Source organism: Hyperolius riggenbachi, chromosome 4 (assembly GCF_040937935.1).
Source record: "Hyperolius riggenbachi isolate aHypRig1 chromosome 4, aHypRig1.pri, whole genome shotgun sequence".
NCBI classification, from domain to species: domain Eukaryota; kingdom Metazoa; phylum Chordata; class Amphibia; order Anura; family Hyperoliidae; genus Hyperolius; species Hyperolius riggenbachi.
This window is the reverse complement of record NC_090649.1, coordinates 497,690,051-497,715,460: the sequence shown is the minus strand read 5'-3', so window position 1 is coordinate 497,715,460 and position 25,410 is coordinate 497,690,051. Positions and strand designations below refer to the sequence as shown.

Here is a 25,410-nt window from a genome sequence, read left to right as displayed (position 1 = left end):
TGCGAGGCTACAATGTTCTCAGATCACTGAACAACGTTGAGATGGTATTTTACTCGCCATCACCCTTCATTCTTTTTCTAAATCATAAGGAACTCCGGAATAAACCATTTACACAACCGCCATGGTACTTGCCGAACCACTGCAGCATAAATATCAATGTGCAGATGTCACCTAGACTGTAACGGTGACGAGGGTTACATTAAAGAAAAAGTCTAAAAAAAAGTGTAATGTTCGAAAGTAATATGCATGCAAAGCAGAAATCCATCTTCTTCTTAAGGCATAGATGTAAACCATTGAGAAGGAGAAAAATGGATGTTCCTTCAAATTCATTCATAAGATATCTGCTTTTTTAGGTTTCAAAAATAAGCTATCCTTCCTACAACAAAAGCTTCTCAATTCCCCAACACTCAATTCCTAGAAAATCAGTAATATTAATTATATTAACCACAGGCTTTACACTCGAACGTGAGCCCACAAACGTATGATTGATTGTAGGTTGGGCTGTCATTTCTGGTTGAGTCTCATCTGGCCTTGTATTACAAAGGCTGTCGTTTCCCACCCTCAGTGGTGTAACAATAGATCCTGCAAGGCATGCAGCTGCAAGGGGGGGGGCCCAGAAGCCACAGGGGCCCTGTCCTGAGAAACTCACAACTAAGGGCAAGTGGAGAAAAAGCTTTATGCTCTCTGCACAATTGTTCTAATGACTGCATCTGCTCAGCCACTGATAAGGAATCATACAAAGTTTTGCAGGCAAAGATTTGTAGACAATCCCTAATCAGTGTTCAGCAGGGTCATTCATTTACTTATTATTTAATTGCTGTAAACATTTTCTTTGCTTAATTTCGGGTTTAAATGAGCTGTAAGCATTAGAATGCCATTGAGGCCATTGAGGCAAATGAGGCTCTTACCTGTGTATTTCTATTCTTTCCCACATAGTGCGTATCTTCCTCGCTTGCTGAGATCGTCAATATCTGTCAGATATGACCATCACCTCAGCCGCTCGCCACGATACAGTAAAAGTCTCAGGTGGCCTGATTTGCAAGTGTTCAGTCTGCTTAATAGTCATGTTCTGCACATATGGTTGAGAGCGACCTCTGTGTTCTCCCTTCTGCTCCACTTCCTTGTACTCATCAATTTTCTTCTTCTCCGTGATCCATACTGTTGTCACCTTTGCCCGTAAGAGCATTTCAAAGCAAAGTAAGCATGTCTAGGCAGGAGAACTGTAAAACTGCATCTGTTCACTGGTCTCCTGAGCTCTTAGGGGACAAATATGACATAAAAATACTTTATCCCGTCTGATTTTATTGACCATGTCCACCTTCAACAAACAACAGCAAAAAGTTCCCTGCTTCATCATGCACTGAAAGCTTTGCTTCTAAATATGTATAATACTCTTGAAATTACATTTTTTTTAAAGTACAGACCAAATGTATCCTTTAAACAAGACAAGAGACAAGACAAATAACATTTATATTGCGCTTTTTCTCCTGGCGGACTCAAAGCGCCAGAGCAGCAGCCACTAGGGCACGCTCTATAGGCCGTAGCAGTGTTAGGGAGACTTGCCAAAGGTCTCCTACTGAATAGATGCTGGCTTACTGAGCAGGCAGGGCCAAGATTCGAACCCTGGTCTCCTGTGTCAGAGGCAGAGCCCTTAACCATTACACCATCCAGCCACTGTCAACAACTGGTTGACAGTGAGGTCCAAAGTTGAGCTCACAGTGTGTGACATTCATGAAATTTGCCAAAAAGATTACAATGAGTGAAGGTATTGCTGGGCTGGTGAGGGATCCAAACATTTGTTAAAACAAAGTTATTTGTTTTTGCTTATGCCGGTTTTATTGCACTAGTCGTGGCTTAAACAATGCAAAGGTATTTTAGTCCTTTAAAACCCATCAATGATGGATCTAGTTTGTATTCAAGTATAAGATCCTCAGTTAGCTGGTTTTAAACAGGTACCTTTTTAAGACGCTAATCTGGACACAACCTCCTTCCTGAAGCACAGATTTCCAGAAGATCAAGGCTCTACACACAAAGATTGCTGTTACAGAGGAAGTCTACTGTGGCCTCTTTTAAAGGATTCCGCTTCCATACATATTCCTTTTTCTAATAGGGTTAATTTGAAATCATTTAATAGATAAAGCTTGCCAATGTCTTAAAATAATTTTGAATAGCCTGTTGGCATTATCAGTCTAGCCTCAGAGCAGTATCTTGGCAGCAGGAGATCTGAGAGGGCTTGAATGCTTCTTCCTGTACCATCTGTTAGTAGGAAGGGTGGCCATTTTGACTTTTTCAGCGACTTACTACAGACAAACATTTATTTATCTTTATATGTCCATGGTTACATTTATTTTTTTTTTCATTTGTGTTTTTTTTGTTTTTTTTATTTTGCCAGGCGTTCTTCTTAGATGGTATATTTAGAATTCTGTCTGGGATGGGTTTTAAACAATTTCTTTCCAACTTATATAAGCGGATACAATACAATGGCTACTTAGGCCCCTTATTCTCATTTTTAGTCATGATTTGCACCAATTTGATGTGATACAATCTGCAGGGATTTGAAGGGAGACGAGGCGCCCTGGTTAAATTAAAGCTTCTAAAAAACAGTTTAAAAACGAAAAAGGGTAACGAGGTGTCTTACCTCAATAACAAAATCTTTGTGACTTACAAAAGATTTGTATTTATCACAGGCAATGCGTTTCGCAGGTCTGAGCCCGCTTCATCAGGCCAGTAACAGTGCCAAATGAGAAAAGTCAATCGGCAAAAATAATCTGCAGGGATATCATAAGTGCATTGACTGTGGTGTCCGATGTCCCCATCAATGGGTTGTGATTCAGTATGGAATTGCAATGCAAGGTTGCACATGAATAACCACAAACACACATTGCTGAAAATCGCATCAAATAGAAATGCTGTGCATTGCGCTAGCATTTCCACTTCCTGATGTGCTCAAGTGGGAAAGGGGCCTTAGCCAAATCGAGAAATCAGCAACAAAATCCAGAGAGTACACTTACACTATTTTTTGGGCCTGTAAATGATGTAAACATTTTACATATATGGAATAAAGTAACAGATCTTGTCTAAGGAGCGCCAGGAGTAAAATCAAATCTAAGTAGTAGGCAAGGCTACTAATGTTGCTGTTTTGGGGGTATAATTATGTCCCAAAAGGGGAGGATTCTCTTACCTTCTTCAGTTGGGGTGTCAAGGGACTGAAAATTTGTACAACAGAGTATACAGGGGATCCCCACACATCATCCCAGTCCACAGGATTCCTGTCTCTCTGTTGACAAAAAGCCAGGCTTTAGGGGGTGAGGTAAGAAAAAGAGGGGAGAAGGATAAAGGAAATATTTATTCACTATTCTTCGTGTTTTAGCGCAAGGGTCAGAAATGTACTCAGGGGAGTGATACATTATGGGATGCCATCATGTGCGCATCGGAGAGTTCTACATTTTCTCAGACTTACAATCAATTCAGGCAGCCGATGTGCAGTTAAACCTGTCAATCCTGTCCTTGCTAGTGGCAATTATTTCTTCAACATCTTTGATTAGTTTTTTTTGTAGAACCACTGCTTAAATGAGAGGGTTGCTGTGGATCTCTACACGATGGGAATGCATGACTTGGCTGCAGGTTTGAAAAAAATCCATGTGGTTTTGCTGGTTCAGACACTGCACAGGAGTAACATTTCTCATTTAAGTTTGTAGACTTTTGTCCTTCCAAAGTTATCTCTGCTGCAAAGTTCTTTTTTTTTTTACATATTAACTTAAAGAACCATTACAGGAGCAGGGCAGGCTGTTTCTCCCCTCTTTTGATATTTCAAGGTGGATTACAAGCAAGAGGGGAGAGTCATTTAAAAAATAAACTTAAAGAGGAACTCCAGTGTAAATAATGAAACAAAAAAGTGCTTCATTTTTACAATAATTATGTATAAATGATTTAGTCAGTGTTTGCCCATTGTAAAATCTTTTAAATCCCTGATTTACATTCTGACATTTATCAAATGGTGACATTTTTACTGCTGGCAGGTGATGTAGCTGCTGCTTGCTGTTTTGGCATCTGGAAACAGCTGTAAACAGCTATTTCCCACAATGCAACAAGGTTCACAAACAGGAAACTGCCAGGAGTACCACGGTCCTCAGAGTTTCTTGTGATAGGGGGTTTCACCACAATATCAGCCATACAGCGCCCCCTGATGATCCGTTTGTGAAAAAGAATAGATTTCTCATGTAAAAGGGGGTATCAGCTACTGATTGGGATGAAGTTCAAGTTTCGGTCACGGTTTTTCTTTAAATACTCCCAATAGTAGACATTTACTACAATTGGCTCAATTCACAAAACTTCTCGTAAATTACTTATCATCTAATTAATAAAAATAATCTTTCAGCACATTGGCAATCAAAATAATCAGTCAAAGTAAGTTGTTCCTGATTAACTTCACTTCAATATTACTTTTCTTGCCTTAATTATACAATATTTTTGCTCTTTGAGAGCTTAGAAAAGTAACATAGATAAGGTAAAAACAAATGAAAACAGGTGAATCACGCCCAATGAAATTGATCTTAGAATGTGGCTGTTTAAATATAGCTTGGGAAATGTTCTTAATATTTAGTCTACTTTACTTGGCCTTGCTGGATGAGTAATCCAAAACGATTTTATTTTCTAAACCAATTTTAATATAAAAAATAGGAAAGAAGGGTTGATGACAAATATGTTATGTAGCATCAGGTAACTTTATAACACTAGAATGTCGGGGCTTAGGAAAATTAGAGACTGAGCACTTGTAGCAGGGACCTGTTAACTCTTAGTCCTTCTTTTGAGAGGGCTTCATATAAAACACATAATTTTAGCAAAGCCACATTTAGAATTTGTTTGCATGGGTGTTTGTATTAAATGCCATATCATTTGCATGTAAATAAGTATTTCATTTGGGGTTACATTCAATTTTGTCTGTTTTGAATTGATCTTTCATCTGAGTTTTAATAGTGGCCGATCACAGCTGCACAATGAATTCAACTGAAAATGATCAACAAAGCACTTCAAATACAGAATAATAGGAGAGATTGGACTTAAAACACAATGTAAAACATGTAAAATACAAATACATGTTTACTCCAAAAGATTCCTATAAAATATTTCAACAGTTTGTTTAAAAATCCATCCAGATACACATCCGAAGCTAAACACCCAAGCTCTTAATATTATACTTTGTATAAAATGTTTTATTAAAAAAAGCACACATTTTAACTCAGTTAGTGTAAAACATGTAAATCTTAAGCTTATGTGCAATGCATTTAAACTTTGCCAAATGCAAATATAGGATTGACTAAAAACCTTTCCCTTTGCAAATATTATTAGAGCGAGCATATATTAGACTAAACAGGGTTTTTTCTTCGATGTTTGAAATTCTTTGTCATTACACCAGGATGGCAGTTTGCCTGAAAGGTAGATCAGTTCAGATGCTCTGGTGTTGCGTTTCGTGTCCAGGGAGCCAGTAGTTATTGATCCATTGGGTCTATTACCGTTTCGGGTCACTTGGCTGCAGGCTTCCTTTCTTCTCTTGACTTTGAAATTTGTGCTGTATGTGCTGACTACTAATGGTCAAGTACACTGTGTCTAACTCACCTCTAAGTGGAAATTGGCTGTGAACATTACAGCTCTACATATGTTAATCCATTCGACTTAGAACCTTGAGTGCAAAACAAAGACTTTAATTGGGTCTATAAATGTGCTGTTGTTGACTAGACAATGTGGGCTGAATGTTCAATTATAATCTATAATCCTCACTTTAAGTATAATTGATGGTAGCAAATAAAAAAAAAAAAAAAAATATATATATATATATATATATATATATATATATATATATATATATACACACGAGTCCCTTATTTCTGCTGTTTCGTGTGCAGGGCTGTGCCAAATCAGCAATCAATTCTATACATTCTGATAGTTATGTATCAATGTAGAGTTAGGGTTAGGCAAGGGTTAATTGTTAGGGTTAGGGGAATGTTTTGATAGGTTGGTTGCTTGGTCAGGGTTAGCTATAGTTTAAAGGGTAGCAGGAAAAAAAGGGGCACGGCTCAGGGTGGACGAAAAGGATGCCGCCATAGACTTTAATGCAATTATCGTTAATACAGTGAAAAAAGCAGAAAAAAGGGCGCCGCAATAAATATCATTAACAACATTAGAACATTAAAAACATTAAAGTTTTTGAAGTATGTTATCATTTTAGAAGCTGCAACGTTATAGTTTTTATCATATTATTTTGTTTGTATGTACAGATCTTACGTTATCAAAGATATTATTGTTTCTATGTGGAAAAGGGTGTTATGGAGAGGGAGTGATTAGTGTTAGGCAACACAAGGGGAAGTGGTTAGGGTTAGGCACCACCCAGGCACCGGTTAGTTTTATGCAACACCGGGGGGTTGGTTAAGGTTAGGCACCACCGGGGGGGTGGTTAGGGTTAAGCACCACCGGGGTGGGTGGTTAGGGTTAGGCGCCACCAGGGGAGTGGTTAGTTTTAGGAACCACCACGGGAGGTTTCTGTCTGTGTGAGAGTATGATTGGGTTAAGTTGTATTGTTAAATTGTGTAATGATTTTTACCTTTAATATCTTTTCTTTATTATGTCCCATCTCTTTTAACAACGGTATTTATTGTTAACCAAGTTTGACAACGATGTTTATCATTATCAGATTTCGTTATCCACTTGCGTAATTTCGTTATTCAGCTGGGCCCTTTTTTTCACGGTGCCCTTTTTTCATGCACGCATATGCAAGTAAGGGTTAGACTTACTGTAGATAAAATGGAAGGTACGAGATTGAGGATGGGTGCAATCTAATCACTAATGAGGTAATAGTAAGGGCCAAATCTAATGGCTGTGAGCCTGTGACTAGACTTAAATGTACATTTTAAGGGTTTAAATAATTTGAGATCATCTGAAATTATGATATTACTCTTCTTCAGTTCACAATCACAACCTCTACCATTTTATATGAATTTGTATAACTGATGATGTTAATGAACAGACATCAGATGTTAAAGCCAAATACGTTTATATCTATATATTAAAATTATTTCTTTTCTTAGTAAGTTCTTTTAAAGTGCACCTCTCAGCCAGAGAGTAAATACTTAAACACTTCCAAATAAACACTTTACTGTCTTCTGCAAGTTCATAATTCTGTGACCTGCTGATGCCGTCTCACAGAGGCGCTCACTTCTGCATCTAGACCCATTGAGTTATACTCCTGTTTGAGTGATGAAGCAGGACCACACCTGCGAAACGCGTTGCACTAAGTGGAGTTAAATAAAACGTTTTTTTGTATTGATATATTGTGACTCAATTGAGTTCTATATTTTTGAGGGAGGTAAGTCCACCTGAACATCCCCCTCTTTTAGACGGTTTTTAAACATTTTTATTCTACTCTGGCGCCTCTGTACACCAAGCCTTGCTGAAATGCTGATGCAGTCAGGTTGGACACACGTACCAGGGTGTACATTTAATGTCTGCTCCAGGTGTTCACAAACCAAACTGCTTTGTCCCTTGAGGTGATGCTGGGGGAGATATAACAGGCATTTAGGGGAAATGTATTTTAAAAGTACATTTATCCCTCAAGTGTCATTGAAAAACATTAACAGTAAAAGTAGAGAATGCACTTTGATATGACAAAAAGGAAATGTTCCCAGAATCCTTTGCAGAGTGAATTTGCTATTGGTAACTTCCATTTAGCTTCTAACTTGGTTTGGAACTTCCATTTAGCTTCTAACTTATTGAGCTGTATTAGGGAGGTGCGGTGAGGGCAGCAGGCAAATCAGAAGACAAACTAACAAATGAGCAATGTCATCGTAAATTAGCCTTGAGCGGAGTATAGCAAACAAATATCAAAAGCGATTCAAAGAAAACAAAAGACATAGTTAGCGTGCATTGTAGAAAAATTAGATATAGGCGGCTTCTTAGATAAATTGTATTAAGAAAACAAAACGGTATTGTGATTATAACCCAGTTCCAGAAGCATATTTCATTTTAGTTTTGAATACTGTGGATAAGCTGGTTGGTGGGGTTATTGTTGTCTGTGTCCTTGTTGGAGTACTTCCTTCCTACCCCAGACCACACCCACCAGAATCCACAGAGGTATAAGAAAGATGAATGTTTCATGATAACTTCACAGACAGAAAGTGACTTACGATAAACCTGTGAGATTTGGGGAAAAATCAGATCCTTCAGAGGCTTTCCTGTCTACGTCCACCAAGTCGTTCAACCACAAGGACCCCCAAGGCATGACCATGCTGAGCCTGCATAGTTGCATGGACTCTCTTGGGCTTCATGCAGAAAATGCTGAACTTGCTCAGGTCTGTGCTACATCGGCACGGATACACGGAATCATGGACCCGATTGGGCTGAAGGCCGAGCGGGTCTGTGCCACTGCACATGTGCAGTCCATTGACAAGGGTCAACAAGCAGTTTTGTGGAGGGGACAGGGAAGGAAAAGGGATAAGGACTGGGTTGGGGAAGCCCTTGCAATCTTCTTTGGGGTGTTATGAAAGCAGTTGTCGTTTTCCCAGATTTTTTTATTGACACATTTAATTTTTTTTACCAGTATAGAGAGCTTTTGAATACATCTGGAATCATTGTGGTTCTGAAAGTGCTTTAGACTTTACTTCCTGTTAAGTGCCTTGCAGGAAGTATAAAGCAGCTTTGGTCTGTGTACACAGTAATCTAGATGACTTTTTACAGGATATGTCAGCGAGACAGGCTCAGTTCTAACTTGTTTTTACAGATTATAACTTTAAATAACAGCAAACAGTTGCGGTTTAACCTGTGGGTTTTATGACCATAAGGCAAATTAGGCAGATGCTTAGGACCTTTGAATGTCCAATGACCTTGATGCCAACTCCTCTTATCTGCCTCCACCCCCCCCCCCTCGACCCTTATCAAAAAGGTAAGATTATAAACCAACAATGGCATTGTAATAGGGGATGCAGAGTTTGCACCGGCACCAGGACCACTGGACCAGAGGGGCCCACTAATGCCCTTCTTCATCCATGTTGCTAGCTTTTCATTGGTGCTATACTGGTAAAGATCACCTTTATAGGTGCATTGCATAGTTGTAATCAAAGAGAAACTCCAACCAAGAATTGAACTTTATCCCAATCAGTAGCTGATACCACAATTTTACATGAGAAATCTATTCCTTTTCACAAACAGACCATCAGGGGGTGCTGTATGACTGATATTGTGGTGAAATCCCTCCCACAAGAAACTCTGAGGACCGTGGTACTCCTGGCAGTTTCCTGTCTGTGAACCTTGTTGCATTGTGGGAAATAGCTGTTTACAGCTGTTTCCAACTGCCAAAAAAGCATGCAGCAGCTACATTACCTGCCAGCAGTAACAATGTCTCCATGTGATAAATGTCAGAATGTAAATCAGGGATTTAAAGTTTTTACAATGGGCAAAAACTGACTAAATCATTTATACATAATTATTTTAAAAATGAAGCACTTTTTTATTACATTATTTTCACTGGAGTTCCTCTTTAACAAACGTTTTCCTTACTCCAAATACACTGAAGCTGTCCATGGTAGATTTCAGGGCTCCATATTAATAGAGTGCTTGGAGCCCATTGTAAAACTTACACCGAGACCCCAAGCTCCTTAGTTACACCACTGTAACCCAAGTGTGCCTAATCTGACACCATGCCCCCGGTTCACTTTAATCCACGTCTGGTCCTGACTGCTAGAACATATGAGTGTTGCTTAATGATACAGACTCCCAATCAGCTGTCCATATTATGCTGAAACTTTTACAGCTGAAAGAATAATGTCTCTCAGCCTTCCTACCCTCCCTTGCAGCACGCCGCTTTGCTCAGACTACAGGTATTCTTTAACGAGTGCTGCTTGAAGATAAAATGCCATAAAATAAAATGAAAGGGATCTGTGCGGCAAGAAAAAGAAATAGGGCTTGCAGAAGATATTTTGTTCCGAGCTCCAGCTGTAGCTAAAGTTATCAGGGTTTCTCGCTTCAGCCATCCCTACGGCACATCAAACAGGCAATATTTCTGCGTATTGCTATGGCAACTCACCTTAATGGTGTGTCATAACAAGAGCGGAGAAACAAAATGATTGACAAGAGATGTGCTGATGCAGGTTAAATCTATTTGGAAATACGGGAGGGTGAGGAAAAGAGATAACGCTTTAAAGCTGTCAGAGGTGCAAACAAATGTTTCAAAAATATTTAAAAAATAAAAACACACAAAAAAGAAAAAGATAAAGAAATGTCTGCATTAATCAGTGGTCCATCACTAGCCGGGGCAATTCTTTACCAGCATTCTTTTTATGTATGATTTATCGAAATATGAACACCGGGGATATAGTTTGACAATAAATGTATAGAGGTGAAGGGCGAAGAGAAAGTGAGCATCTTCTTGCCTCTGGTAACGGCACCCAGGAAGAGCAGTGGCGGGTAGCATCCTGTGGGGGCAGCAGGGAGTCACTGGGGCAGAATCATCAAGAGAAATTGTTACAGAGTGAGGCACTTATTGGGAGCAAGTAAATTGTATGTAACAAGGAATTTGCATAAATCAGCAATGCACAAAGTTTTATGCGTTACGCCTCGGCCTTTTGCAATAACTAGATTGAAAGAGCCCATGTCCTCGAGGTCCTTTCTCTGTTGAGCCATTTAATGTTATTGGACAAACAAGGTGAATGGTTGCCGTCCAAAGTTGGGATGCTGATTCAGATTCCACGGAAATGAAATCCGAGAACGGAAACCAGATTTCTGTGGAAATAATTTTATCGCAATCACAGAAATCTGCAACATTGGACAAATCAGAGAATGCACAGTCAACTCAGAAGTATTTGGCAAAAAGAAAAAAAAAGACTCCTTGGAAATTGGAATCAGAAAACGGAAAACTCCTTGGAAATTGGAATCAGCAATTGAAAATGCATGGAATCAGTCATTAGCATTGGTGGAAATCAGAATTTCCTTGAATTCAGAAATCGCATTTCTGACCATACCTAGTCCAAATACCCCCTATTATACACTCATTATCCATACAAGCTGGTCGTGAAGGAGTTAAGAGGGAGCAGTATCCAGTTAATCATATGAACCCTTCCATATCCTCGTTATGCTAATAGATCCACTCTTTCAGCCAGCACTACAGCTCAGGAGAGTCTTATCTCTCTGCTCCTACCCATTGTGTAAAAACCCATTTAACTATTCCTTATTCCTTCCCAGCTTTGTTTATAAAAGGGTTAAATAAAAGAGTAGAAAAAGAATGAGCCTCTGCTTAGCTGTTGTGCTGGGCACAGAGAGTTAAAGAGAAACCATAAACAAGAATTGAACTTCATCCCAATCAGTAGCTGATACCCCATTTCCCATGAGAAATCTATTCCTTTTCTCAAACGGATCATTATAGGGGAGTCTGTATGGCTGATATTGTGGTGAAACCCCTCCCACAGTGTGATGTCAGCACCAGGGTGCTGACATCACACTGTGGGATTCTTGTTGCATTGTGGGAAATAGCAGCTGTTTCCAACTGCCAAAGATGCATCATCTATTGTCACAGACTTTAAGATGTCGCCATGTGATCAGTGTCAGAATGTAAATCAGGGAAAGGAAAGATTTACAATGGGCAAACATTGACTAAATCATTTATAAATAATTATTGTAAATATTAAGCACATTTTTGATTGTGTTATTTTCACTGGAGTTCCTCTTTAACTTCTCAGCAACAAAGGGAGGAGGTAGGTGGGGTAAGGGGATTTTCTTTTTTGTAAAGAGACCCTGGGACACTTATGTTTTTTAAGCAAAGTGAGTGTGTCTGGAATGACCGAATACAATATGAAACATGTGAGTGACCTAGTTTCCTGTTTACCTTTACTACAACAAACTAAGACTTTAAAGTAGAACTCCACTCACTGTCATTTAGCAGTGTGGATGGATGTGAGTGAAGGTGTGTTTCTGATACCAGCCTATCTGGTGGCTTTTACTTAATTGACTTGTTTCCATGCTCTGCACCTCTGGCTTGTGGTTTTTGGCTGAATGATTGACACGGCACTGTCAGAAATTCTAGGGCGTGGCCTGATCTGTCTGATGACAAATCCAACATAGGAAATCTAAATTCCTTGTAGTGTTTAGAGCTGAACTGAGGGACTGTGGTGTTTTTATTCTATATTTTCGGGACAAGTTTGCCGAGTTCAGGAGGAAACCTTTGTAAATAAGCCCCACTCCGTGTTACATGTGTGTTACACGTGTGTGCATGCATAATTGTAGGTCCGTATATAAGATGAGACTTGTACATCTTTTCCCCAGAGAAACAAAATGTAGGTCTCTCACCAATCAATTCCCATCAATCTTTTCCAGGCATGACTGCAATTCCTGTTTGTTTGTAGTTCTATTAGGAGGAAAATACCTGGACTGAATTCTTTATATGGCTGTATAGACACAACTGCTTATTGATTGGGTTGCTTTTGCACTGTGGTGCATTGGCAGAAACATTATTTGTAGCCTCTGGGCCACAACAGATGATGCAGACCCTTTATGTACTATTGCTGTCCTTTATGGACCTACTGCTGGGAGATTGTTCCGGGTTGTGCACAATGTAGACCTTTGCATCCCGTGTTGATTTAACAGAGCCTTAAAGAGGAACTTTATCCCAGGATTGAACGCCATCCCACTCAGTAGCTGATGCCCCCAAGAGAAATCTTTACCTTTTGTCGAATAGATCATCAGGGGCGTCTGTATGGCTGATATTGTGGTGAAACCCTTCCCATAGCCATAACGCTGGCAGTTTGCTTCCATTTCCAACTCCCAAGCAAGCCAAATCTCCCTCTGTGCACAGAGCTCCCAGTAAACAAACATTCCACAGAGATCACCTGGCAGGACTTAAGATGTCACCACCTGTAATAAATGTCAGAATGTAAATCAGGGAGAAGAAAAATTTGACAATGGACAAACACTGACTAAATAATTTATGAATGAATGTTGTAAAAAAATAAGCAATGTTATTCTTTACGTTATTTTAATTACAGTTCCTTTTTAAAAAAAGTGTGTTTGAGAACCACTACTTTAGAACAGTGTATTATTCTTGGCTATCAAATAAAAAAAAATATACAAAAGTTTTGGAAGAACATACTGACTGTGTTGCCTTTGGCATTCAGAGTTACACCGGAGAACTGAGGGGGTCAGATTGATAAAATATGAACACAACCTGGAGGGAACTCTAAATCAACAATGGAGAAGATCACACCGTACTTTCCAAGGTGGAGTGTTTTATGGTGTTTCCCTTCTTCAGGTGCAGTAAGGTCACCTGAAGAAGAGAAACATTTCAAAAAGTTGTGTGTGATATTTCTCTCTGCAAATAAATTGCTACATGGGATCCCACCAATAGCTGAGCCTGTACTACTTCAGGTTAATTAAGGTAGCACAAGGGACATTTGTGCAACATTATATCAAAAGTGAAGCAGCTGCTTGAACCAACCAATCAGAAACCTTGTTCTTGGCATCTGCTCTACTTGTGCTCCAGCTTCCTGGGCCGTGGCACTTCTATTGATAAATTGGCCCAAAGACTGAATGACAAAGTCCACTTGGTGGTTGGGCTTCAAGAAGGAACGTCAGTGTTTACCAAAGCAACTAATGGGATTCCTTGTATCTCAAAAGCCAACAACAAAAACACGTGATGGGAAATCTAGCCGGCCGTTAGAGGCTACATAAATATTTGTATAAGTTAGTAGTATAGTAGAGACATCAGTAAAAGCAAGACATTTTGAATCAGGAGGATGATACAAGTTATTGGCTAATTTTCTTTTAAGTTAGCCAATAAATGGTATCATCCTGATTAAAAACCTTTTGCTTGTATAACTAGGCTCCTTGTTATGTTATTGTAATTTACATGGATTAATGCTCTAGTAATATATGTGATTTGGCTGAATGCAATCTTCTCATTTTGTCTTCTAGCTGGAACAACATATATTTTCAGTAAAGGAGGAGGACAGATAACATACACGTGGCCACCGAATGATCGGCCCAGCACGCGTGCAGACAGACTGGCGATAGGGTTTAGCACGGTACAGAAAGAAGCAGTGTTGGTTCGAGTGGACAGCTCTACAGGACTCGGGGACTATCTGGAGCTGCACATAGTAAGTGATAAAAGATTTATTCCTTTGCATGAAGCGTTGTTGCGCTGTGCCTGTCAAGTGCGCCACATCTGGACCTAACAATCTACAATTGATGTGCCAGTCAGCTAATGTCTGATTTGATTAAGGGGCCAGCCATGCCTCACCTCCTGAGATGTATATGAATTACAACAAAATGATTAGGTCCCTGCAGCCTTTTTATAATAAACGTTTTTATTTATTTTCCAACATAGAAAATGAACAAGGCACAAAGAGATTGCATAGAGATTGCGGTTACAACGTTCTAAACACAATTGTGGTACAAGAATGGTTTTGCATATTTAAGAGCAGGCTAATGGGTACCAGAGATTACATACAACAATGTTGACTATGTTAGTTAAGTAAACATTGTTGAAGTCTAAATTTTCAAGATCAAATTAGCTGGTACTATATAGATATATTCATCAGCCTATATAAAAAAGGAATAACAGTAACCGTGTGTACTAGCAAAAAACGAGAGAAAGAATAGGGGAAAGAAGAAAGGGGGGGGAAGAGAGGAAGGGAATGAGGGGGGGAGGGGTATTAGGTGGGGGATGAGATGGCCAGTATACATATATATAGGTACACCTAAGGTATATAGTTCCCTTTAAGACGGACTATGATTTACCATTTCTAGAGCTACAGCAGATTCCCTAAAATCATACCAGACTGCCCATTTTGTGACAAATTCCTCGTTTTTTTCTTGATCCGTGTAGTATAAATCATCCATTCTGCAAAGATCATTCATTTCTTTAAATATTTGTAACATGGATGGGATCTGTGTACTCTTCCAATTGCGAGCAATAAGTAGCTTTGCCACGTTTAGAAGTGAACTAGTGAGAGATTTTTTAAGATGCGAGATTTTCCCAGGAAGTAAGGCTAATAGGGCAGTTTCAGGCTTGAAGGGAAGTTTTCTGAGATATAGATATTCATGGATAGAGAACACAGATCTCCAAAATGGAATTATCTTGGAGCATGACCACCACATATGAAAATACGAGCCCTTGTCTGTTTGGCATCTCCAACAAAGATCAGTCATATCTGGTGTAAATTTTGCTATTTGGTTTGGGCATTTAAACCACCTAGCCCAGATTCTATAATTTCTTTCTTGAAATTGTGAGGCTATAGAAGATTTATGCAATGCAGTGAAAATTTTTTCCCACTGTTCGTCTTTAAGGCGATAGCCTAAGTCGCTTTCCCATCTATCTGTCATTTTGAGAAGCAGGTCTGTGCTGTTGCTACATATTAGGGATGCGTAAAGAACCGAAATTTTATGTTTAGTGGGTTCCAGTGCTATGCATAGATTCTCAAACCAAGTGAATGATCTGTGTATGTTTATGGCTGGAGAAAGCGAAGCATAAAATGAACGAAGCTGCTTCCACAAAAGCCAGTCGAGTGGCTTCTTGTTTTCAGGATTGCCAATGTTCTCTCTGTCCATTAGGCCTCTGTTAGTAATTATGTGGCGGATCTGGGGCCAAAAACTCCTATTCCAACCGAGAACAGAGGAGGCACCTATTCCAATGGCAAAAGCCTCATTATCTAGCAGTGGTTCAATAGGGCTATGAGGGGTTGATAGGTGATATTTGTGGCGAAGCAACCTCCAACCCGTGAGAAGGATTTTGGGTGTGTATGCTAGTTTATTTTTATATATCTTAGGTATGTGTGGTGACCACATCAAGGCTCTTGGGTCCACTGCAGAGAACTCGGTGTCTAACTCAACCCATTGTTTTAGCGACCTACTTTGGTGCCAATCAAGGATTTGTGTAAGTATTGTAGCGTGGTAGTATACTTTGAGATCGGGTAAGCCCATGCCCCCTCTGTCCTTAGGTCTGCTCAATAATTTACAATTTATTCTATGAGGTCTGCGGTTCCAGATAAAACTAAGAAAACGTGTCTGTAATTTAGATAAGAAGGCGTTAGAGAGCCAAACTGGGATTGCCTGCATAACATAGAGAATTTTTGGCAATATATCCATCTTGATTACACATATTCTTGCTGACCATGATAAATTTAGGTGTGTCCACTTCTCCAAGTCACCCGATATCTTAGAAATCAAGGGAGGGAAATTTAAATGAAAGAGTTGGTCTAAGTGTTTTGATATAGATATCCCAAGGTATTTTATTTTGTCATTTTGCCATTTGAAGGGGAAGGATGATACTAGAGTACGAACCAATTTAGAATCTAGAGTGATATTAAGGATTTCTGTTTTGGAGAGATTTATTTTAAAATTGCTTAGTTCCCCATACGTCTTCATTTCTTGTAGAATGTTCGGGAAGGCTATTAAAGGGTTGGATACATAAAGTAGCAAATCATCTGCAAAGAGGGCCATTTTACACTGACCGGTTTTAGTTGGAATACCATGTATGGAGGGATTATCTCGTAAAGCTATTGCTAAATGCTCCATGCAGATGACATATAAAAGGGGTGATAAGGGGCAACCCTGCCTAGTTCCGTTGCGGACGGGGAAGGCGTCTGATAGGGTCCCATTTACCTTCACCTGAGCCGAGGGTTGTTGATATAGAGCCATGGTTTTGTTGATAAAGTTAGGTCCAAGACCTATTTGGTGGAGGGAGGCTTCAAGAAATAGCCAATGTACCCTATCAAACGCCTTCTCCGCGTCCACCGATACCACACACAGAGGGATTTTGGTTTGTTGAGCTCTATGGATGATACTTATAGTTTTTAGGGTATTGTCCCTGGCCTCTCTCTCAGATACAAATCCGGTCTGATCATTATGTATGATTAAAGGTAGTATAGGTTTCAACCTTTCTGCTAGCATTTTGGAGTAAAACTTCATGTCCAAATTTATGAGGGATATGGGGCGATAGTTTGAGCACTGGGAGGGGTCTTTCTCTGGCTTGGGAATTACTGTGATATGTGTAGAGAGGGCCTGTGGGGGAAAGGGAGATGCATCGGAGACAGAGTTAAAAGATTTAAGCATTATTGGAATCAGTAGAGAACCTAGTTTCTTATAAAAGGTCCCTGTTAGGCCGTCTGGACCTGGGCTTTTTCCATTCTTCGCTGCTCTGATACAAGTAAGCAGCTCATCACTGGAAAATTCTTCATCTAGTTCTTTTATTGCTTCAACTGGGATAGTAGGGAGTTTAGTGTTATTTATGTATGAGGTTATTTTATCTTTAATGACATTGGGAGGTAGGTGATCTAGTCCCCCTTGAAGATTGTATAATTTTTGGTAATAACATTGGAATTCTTTAGCTATGTCTAATGGGCGATAGATTTTGGCTCCACTCTGGTTTGAAATGGTGTGTATGTTAGTATTATTTAGTCTAGGATGGAGATATCTTGCCAGCAATTTACCACATTTTCCTCCTTGGGCAAATATTTTACCTCTTAGACGTTCTCTTTCGGCTAAGGTTTTTTGATCGAGAAGGGTTAAAAGAGATTGGCGGGTGTTAGATAGATGTAGTTCTATTTGTGGATCAAACTTGCTTTTAAGTTGGTCTTCGAGTAGATTAATTTTTGTAAGGAGCTTTTGAATTTGTTCCCCTCTCTCTCTTTTAAGTCTAGTACCTTGAGAGATGAGTGTCCCTCTTATGACACATTTCAGAGCTTCCCATTGGATTCTGGGATTAGTTTCGTCATTTCTATGGTTTTCTATAAATTCGGAGATGGTTTGTTTTAAGGACTGAATACATGTAGAATCCTTGAGCAAATTATCATTTAATCTCCAGCTGGGGATACCATGGGGAGAATTATCCAGACAAATACTACAGGATATAAAGGCATGGTCTGACCATAACCGAACCCCGATATCTGTTTGAATATCGTAGTCTAATAGTTTTTGGGAAATTAGGATATGGTCAATGCGACTATGTGTTTTATGTACAGGAGAGAAGAATGTGTAGTTTTTGGCTGAAGGATTTTGTAACCTCCATGGGTCAACAAGGGTTAATGATCTAAGTTTATGTTTGATTGATTGAAGAGAGGTATTCGGTATAGCAGATTTGTGCGAGGAGGAGTCTAAATGTGGGTTCATGACAAAGTTGAAATCACCACAGAGGATAATATATCCTTCAGCAAAGTTAGCTAGTTTTTGGAGATAGGAGGAAAGTTTCTGGGTCTGATTGGTGTTGGGGAGATATATGTTAGCAATGGTGAATTTTAGTCTCCCAATTTGTAGATTAAGGAATAAAAATCTACCTTGCGTGTCCTTGCATTCGTTTAGATAAGTGGCATTTAAATGTTTATGGAGCCCAATGGATACTCCTTTAGACTTACCATCTGGGTTGGTGCAGTGAAACCATTTATTGTACCATTGTGATCTTATTATTGGGATTGAGTCTGAGCGGAAGTGGGTCTCTTGCAGGGCCACTAACATCACTTTATGTTTATGAAAATGGTGTAAGACTTGGGATCTCTTCTGTGGGGTATTAAACCCTTTTGTGTTAAAAGATACTATTTTACACTTAGACATAGTTCCGTGAATAGGTTAGCTCCAACATCTTAGTGACCAGGAAAAGTAGAACACACCATTGAAGAATACAGAAGACCGTGTACACCACCATCTCATAGGGAAGATATAGGGAAGAGAGGAGTGGAGGAAGGGAAGAAATCTGAAAAGACAATAAAAAAAAGAAAACAAGTAACTTAACCCAATGAGGCCCCATAGGGGAGACCCCATAATGTAGATCAGAGAAAAATTCTACCGATCCCATGGTATACAAAAGGATACCAATAAGGATGGCACTGATTTGCGGGAAATGGAAGCCCACGGCAGCGAGTCCAAGGCTCCCGCCGACCAAATCTTCATCAAAACATCATGAATATGTATAACAATGTAACCACCTCACTGGGAGGAGAAAGAACTAGGAATAAACTGTGTCCTGGGTATCCATGCCAAAAGCAGGGAAACAGGAAGAAAAACGACATGTTCTGGGACCCTATCCAAATGCAATGCAATTGGGAATATAGGTTTATGGTGGGGTATATACCATAATTGTGGTCAGGTTTGATTAAGTCATGGGATGTTATATTCTGCATCCGCCCATAAAAGGTGATTGATGCTATTATTGGACAGAAAATGGAAGATTTTTAGAGCGATTTAAATGTGGGTCTGGTAAAATCCACGGAAACGGTCCCAGACATGCGACTTAATTAAATAGTTAGTACAATACAATAACGTAAGAATTCAGTTAACTTAATACTTCAGCTGGTTAGAACTTACATAGGTAGCTTCGTTGTCATAGGTGTATCTTAATGGAGTGCATACATCACATTAACATATTATGTGTATACCTATATTATGGAGTTCATGATAAGAACAAACAAACCAGCGAGAATACAGCTGAACTTTATGTAACGTATGTGAGAAAGATCCTTAGGAGGAATGAGAGCCTAAGTCTCGTATCAATAGAAGTGAATAGCTGGTAGACGTCCTTAGTATCGTGCTATATGGTTTTATATAGCTACTGTATGAGTGGGATACGTGGAGTCTCTACAGTATATGAGTTCTTAAGTCGCCAATGTATCTGTTAGGAGGTGATGGGTTAGCGAACATAAACGATCTGTTACGGTAGCTAGCCCAGTTGTCTTAAATGATACTACACGAATATATATGTGAAAAGTGCAGCTAATCACATGACATATATATTGTATACCTCCAGTTCTGTTGTTATAAATGGAGGCTGCAGAAGCAACCATCTGATAACATCAGGAAGATTATCTAGTGCGTTCATCTCGGTTCAGTGGAGAGCTTCTCGCACGAGCAATGGGACGTCTGTCCACCAGTTCCCACTTATCTTTCTTAGGATCCGGTGATGAAGGCAGATGTAAGGGCCATTCCGGAAGCTTGATAAGCGGTAAATCGAAAACGGCACGCATTTTCTTAAGGTCTGCAGGCGAGTGAAAGATTGCAGATTTTCCTTCATGGTTTACAATAAGAGCGAAGGGGTAGCCCCAGCGATATGTTATTTCTTTTTCTCGCAGGGCTTCTAGCAGAGGTCTGGTGGCTTTCCTAAGTTGTAAGGTGAGGCTAGATAGATCTGCCAGAAGCTGGATTTTGGCCCCATCGAGATCAATGTCCTTTTGTGCTCTAGCCGCCGCCATGATGGCTTCTTTTTCCTTATAATAATGCACTCTACAAATAACATCTCTGGGTCTTTGAAGATTGGTGCTGGGAGGACTCAGGGCTCTGTGAGCCCTGTCTATTTCGATTTTGTTATCTGGAGGTGCTTTTAGGATTTGGTTAAAAAGGCTCTCCAGAGTGTTCATAAGCTCTGCTTGCTTCGTGGTTTCTGGCAACCCCCTCACTCTAATATTGTTCCTTCTGTTTCTATTCTCAATGTCGTCCATTTTAAGGATGACGGATGAGATATTGTCAGCATTTCTCTCTATGGCTTCTTGTTGCTTGTCTAGGCGTTCCTCCATGGAGTCCTGTCTCTTCTCTACCTCCTCTACCCGAGTAACCATGTAACTCACCTCCTGCTTAAAGTCCGCCATTTCTCTTTTATATGCCGTTTCCATGCGCTCGATCAGGCGCTCGAAATCCAGTTTTGTCGGGAGAGAACGAACATATTCATGCAAGTCTACTTCCGTATAGGATTCGGCTCCTTCTGATGCTGCCGGGGAAGAAGGTGTGTTCCCGCGTTCGTGGATATCTTTTGCGCCGGCTTGTGCTCTGGACGGTGAGTTGGTAGGACCCGCTGAGTCTGAAGGTGTGCCTCCGTTCTGTTGTACCTGCTTTTGTTGCTTGTTTTGTCTTTGCGATATCCCTAGTGAGTGCGTTTGATCTGCCGGGGATGCAGAGTCTTGACTGCGTGCAGCCGCCATGTTTGCTCCTTCCACTTCAGCAAGGCGTCGCTCTAATGGTCTTAGAAAACGTAGGATATGGGAGGCACTGCGTCTTGCTGGTGTTCTCTTAGTCCTCTTCTTCTTAGCGGATCCCATGTGAGGGAGTTTCGGCTGTTTTATAGGCTTTTGATCGGCTTATAAGAGCGGGTCGGCAGGAGCCTCGGTGAACTACGTCCTCACTCCGCCATGCGCAGGCCACGCCCCCCCTGCAGCCTTTTTAGATGCATGTCAGGAGCGTACATATAATAAGACACACGGAGAAGGTCAAATCGGATGCCAGACTTCGGGGGCCGGTAGACTCCAGCAAAGTCATTATAATATGAGATTGAACCTGTTAGGTTTACAAATGATTTCAAGGAAAAATTTCTCAATTATATATGCAGTAGATTTACTAAGTACAATTGAATTTAAGTGTACACAGCATTTTTGTGTTGTGTTTTAAAGAGGCACTTATAGCGAATTAGCTGATTTTTGTCAGAAATAATAATACAAGTATGTGGTAAAATTGGAAAAAAAATGAGCAGAGCCATCACTATGCTCACCCATTCAGTGGGCATCCTGGCCATCACTTGCCAATCAGCTCATTCACTTGTGTGGGGGGACAACAAATATAACTCATATAAAAAATTCCTTCTTTCAAAGATGTGGTAGGGCCGATGGTACGGAGTACATTCTAGAGGTCCCTTGTGGTGCTGCTGAAGTGATTCTACTTTGCTCTTTTGTGGCTGGATGGTGTAATGGTTAAGGGCTCTGCCTCTGACACAGGAGACCAGGGTTCGAATCTCGGCTCTGTCTGTTCAGTAAGCCAGCACCTATTCAGCAGGAGACCTTAGGCAAGTCTCCCTAACACTGCTACTGCCTATAGAGCGCGTCCTAGTGGCTGCAGCTCTGGTGCTTTGGGTCCGCCAGGAGAAAAAGTGCTATATAAGTGTTTGTCTTTTGTGGACACCTCTGTTCTTCTGACCCCCAATCGAGTGTACTGTGCCTGAATGAGTAACGGACATGTGCAGTACACTCGTTTGGTGGACGAACACAGAGGTGTCCATAAAGGAGCCTGCTTGAGTGTCGAGGGCCTCAGAAGTTACTCTGTTAGTAAAAGCAGCAGTGTGAGGGACCTCTCGATGTAAGGAGGCGTACCACCATTCCTACCACATCTTTGAAGGGAGGAAAATTAATTTTAAAAATGGCTTTTACATGTGTTGCCTCCTACAAGTGAATGAGCTGATCGGCATATCTGTCACTATCACAAGAGCTGGGGTGTCCGCTAAGTGGTTATTGTGATGGCTCTGCTGATTCCTTTTTATCATTTTTTTTTTTCATTTACACTTCTATCGCATACCTGTTTAATTGTTTCTGTTAATCGAAATTGAGGTAATTCACTATAGTTCCCCTTTAAGTCAAGGTAATCTTAATGCAATGACTTTGGTGCCACTGAAAGTAAAGTTGTACCTAAGCGTTCTCTCTCATAAGTTTCGATGCAGAATCATTCATTTTCTAGTTGTAAAGTAGTTATAGTTATATTATGTGACAATACTTTCCGTTATGGCTTTGTGGTTTCACCATGGCAAGAGTCTCACCTAACTGAATTCTATCTTTAATAATCCTGATGCCTAGCCCTAACCTCACCTGCAACTTTAACCTTTTCCTGGTTCCTAGCCCTTATCTAACCTTTAACTGTAAGTGTAACCTCTTCCTGATGACTAGTCCAACCTCAACTGCAACTGTAAACTCTTCCTGATGTCTGCCTAGCCCTAACCTCACCTGCAACTGTAACCTCTTCCTGATGCCTAACACTAACTCCACCTTGTTGAAAGTATTAGAGGCAGAGGACCATCAGGGCAGCCAGGCAACTGGTATTGCTTAAAAGGAAATAAATACGGCAGCCTTCATATTATTCTCACCTTGGGTTCCCTTTAACAAGATAATATATAATTAGAGTAGTTTAGTTGCAGGCTCTTTCTTGCAGCCATTGTCTTCTGGCCGGCGACGGTGTAGACTGAATTTTGGAGGAAACTGGGTTAGTGAACGTTTGGGTCCCAGAAGACACTTTGGCGATTTCATTGTTCCGAGTTTTCAGCTCAGTAATTGTTTATTTTCCAGACCAGTCTGCTTTGAAAGCTTAGCGAGCTGTTATTTCTCCCAGAAGGGATTACAAAGTTGGTCCCTTGGATCATCGTAACAACTTCCATTGAAAACAGCATGCTTTAAAGTTGGACTGCGAGATAAATGGGATGATCACAGAATTTGGTGTCTTTCTTTGTTCTTAGCCAAGTTTTAACGCACTTCCAACCTGCAGATAGTTACCTGAACAGATAAAGTTCAGCTCTTTTTCTAATCGATATTAAATTGGGACCGTTATGCTCCGTGTTCTGTGGAGTAGGTGTAAAATTATCATGCAGAGCTATGAAAGGACTTGAGGCATTATTCTATTTTCAATGCAAAAATTAACATAATTCTCTCCATTGGAGATTTTATGCAAATATTTCTAAAGCACTTTATTATTTTGTTTGCTTTGTCTGTCTTAAAGAACCACTATTGTTGCAAAATAGAACATGTTAAACACAAAAGATGTACATTTATCACAGAGTAAAATGCACTAGAAATTACTTTTCTATATCACTGTCATTAAAGGCTCGTACACTCGTCAGATTTTTCAAACAACCGGTCTTTTGGACGTTTGACCGTCCGGCCGTTTGGACGTCAAATCCGACGTGTGTATGGTCGGTTGTTCATCTGATAAGACTGGATCTGAACGATCTGCCAAGCGGATCGTTCAAATCCAGTCTTATCAGCTGAACGACCAACCGTACACACGCCCGATTTGACGTCCAAATGACCAAACGTTCAAACATCCAAAAGACTGGTTGTTTGGAAAAATCCGACATGTGTATGTACCTTAAGGATAAACAAAATCATCACTTGCAAGATTTTTTTGTCAAATTTCTAGTTGGATTGCTGTAGGTATGTTACCAATTGGACTGGTCTTTGACTAGTCTAACGCCTCATGAGGGATTCTCAGCGTTTTCTTTATTTGCAAAAGCTTTTATACACCAGTTAGCAAACATAATGATCCCAAACGATCATTTGTTGATTCTGATTGGCTAAGAAAGTACATTTCCTGCATTCTCAGCCAGAAATTATTCTTGGGCCGAGTCAGAAATTATCAATTAATTCTACAGAAATGTCCTTAACAATAGATAGCAGTCTAGCAGAGAGACATGATCGATCGATCGACAACACAGACAGGAAGCAGAAATGAGACATGGCTACTCTCATCCAATCAGATGTTTACAAATTAATCACCTGATCAGACGGAGCACATGCTTCTCCATGAATTTCTGTAAAATAAGCTGATCCTCTTTAGTACGGAGTGTGGATGTATTGGGGGATGCAAGAGTTGCAGAATTTCTGTTTTTTACATCCATGGGCTGAACCAATCCAGACCCTCCCAGCTACCACTTCCTCTCAATAGCTAAGTGCTATCACTGAATAGACCTGTTTAGTTAGGCAGGGGTCACTGCACGTATTTTTGCACACGTTGCTTTTGCAACACGCATGTTAGTATGCAAATGTACCTTAGGGTTTTTCCACAGCAGCTCAATCTAAACACTAGACAGCATGTGTTTGGTGGCTCAAAAATGCAAAACTGTCTGTCTGAGCAAAAGATTGCATGTGCTGTAAACCATCTTGAATTGTGCATTAAATAATATTGTGGATGGGATGGTGTGTATTGCCATGTTTGGCTAGTGGGGGATGCACCATGGCACCCCCTGCATTAAAGCCACAGTTCAGTCTCCCATTTTCTAATGCATATGACATTATATTTGCCTTAATTCCCAAAGCACAAGGTTGTGTTCATTGCACATCTGCACATTCCACAGCAGGATATAAAATAACAACAAAACACGCATTAAAATAATAATAATAATATCGTAAAGGAGAGCGCTAAGCCGAGAAGTCTTCTTCCTCTCTTGTACAAGGCCTCGGCCATGTTAATATCTGCGATATTTCTAAAGCACGGGCATGAATAACAAGTGATGATAGCGGAGCAGTAACCTTGATGGCTGATCTCCCGTTTGACAAGTATAATAAATGAGTTTTCTATTAGGCAAGTCTGTGCAGGGAATGCTCGGCTGAAACTTTCCTGGGCAATATTGGATCTAGGATCGGCGTTTGTTCCCGGAACTCAGCATTAAATTACCAATGCATATAGTAATTCGGTTTTGTGAACAGAAATGGCCGTGGTTCAAGAAACCCAACCTCTGGTCCATCTAAATGTGTGTGTTAATCAATACGGCAAAGTAAATAGGAAGGAAGAAGCAGAAATGTACCTAACGGTTCTGTGGATGACGAGGTGCAATGTATAAACTGTGATGATTCAATGCCTCTGTACACTCACATAAAAGGGATATTCAGTTATGTAGATCTTGCAGCTATATTACTGAACTAGAAGATT

General features: G+C 40.2%; 1 protein-coding gene across 30 annotated transcripts in view; it reads left to right on the top strand.

The window, feature by feature from the left end:
* Positions 1–25,410, top strand: part of LOC137504538 (neurexin-1) — a 2,090,050-nt gene that overhangs the window by 1,598,322 nt on the left and 466,318 nt on the right. For all 30 annotated transcript variants that reach the window (XM_068233108.1, XM_068233107.1, XM_068233118.1 and 27 more), the window contains one exon: positions 13,948–14,129. In XM_068233108.1, the coding sequence (XP_068089209.1) occupies positions 13,948–14,129 (182 nt within the window). The remainder of the gene's footprint in view (positions 1–13,947; positions 14,130–25,410) is intronic.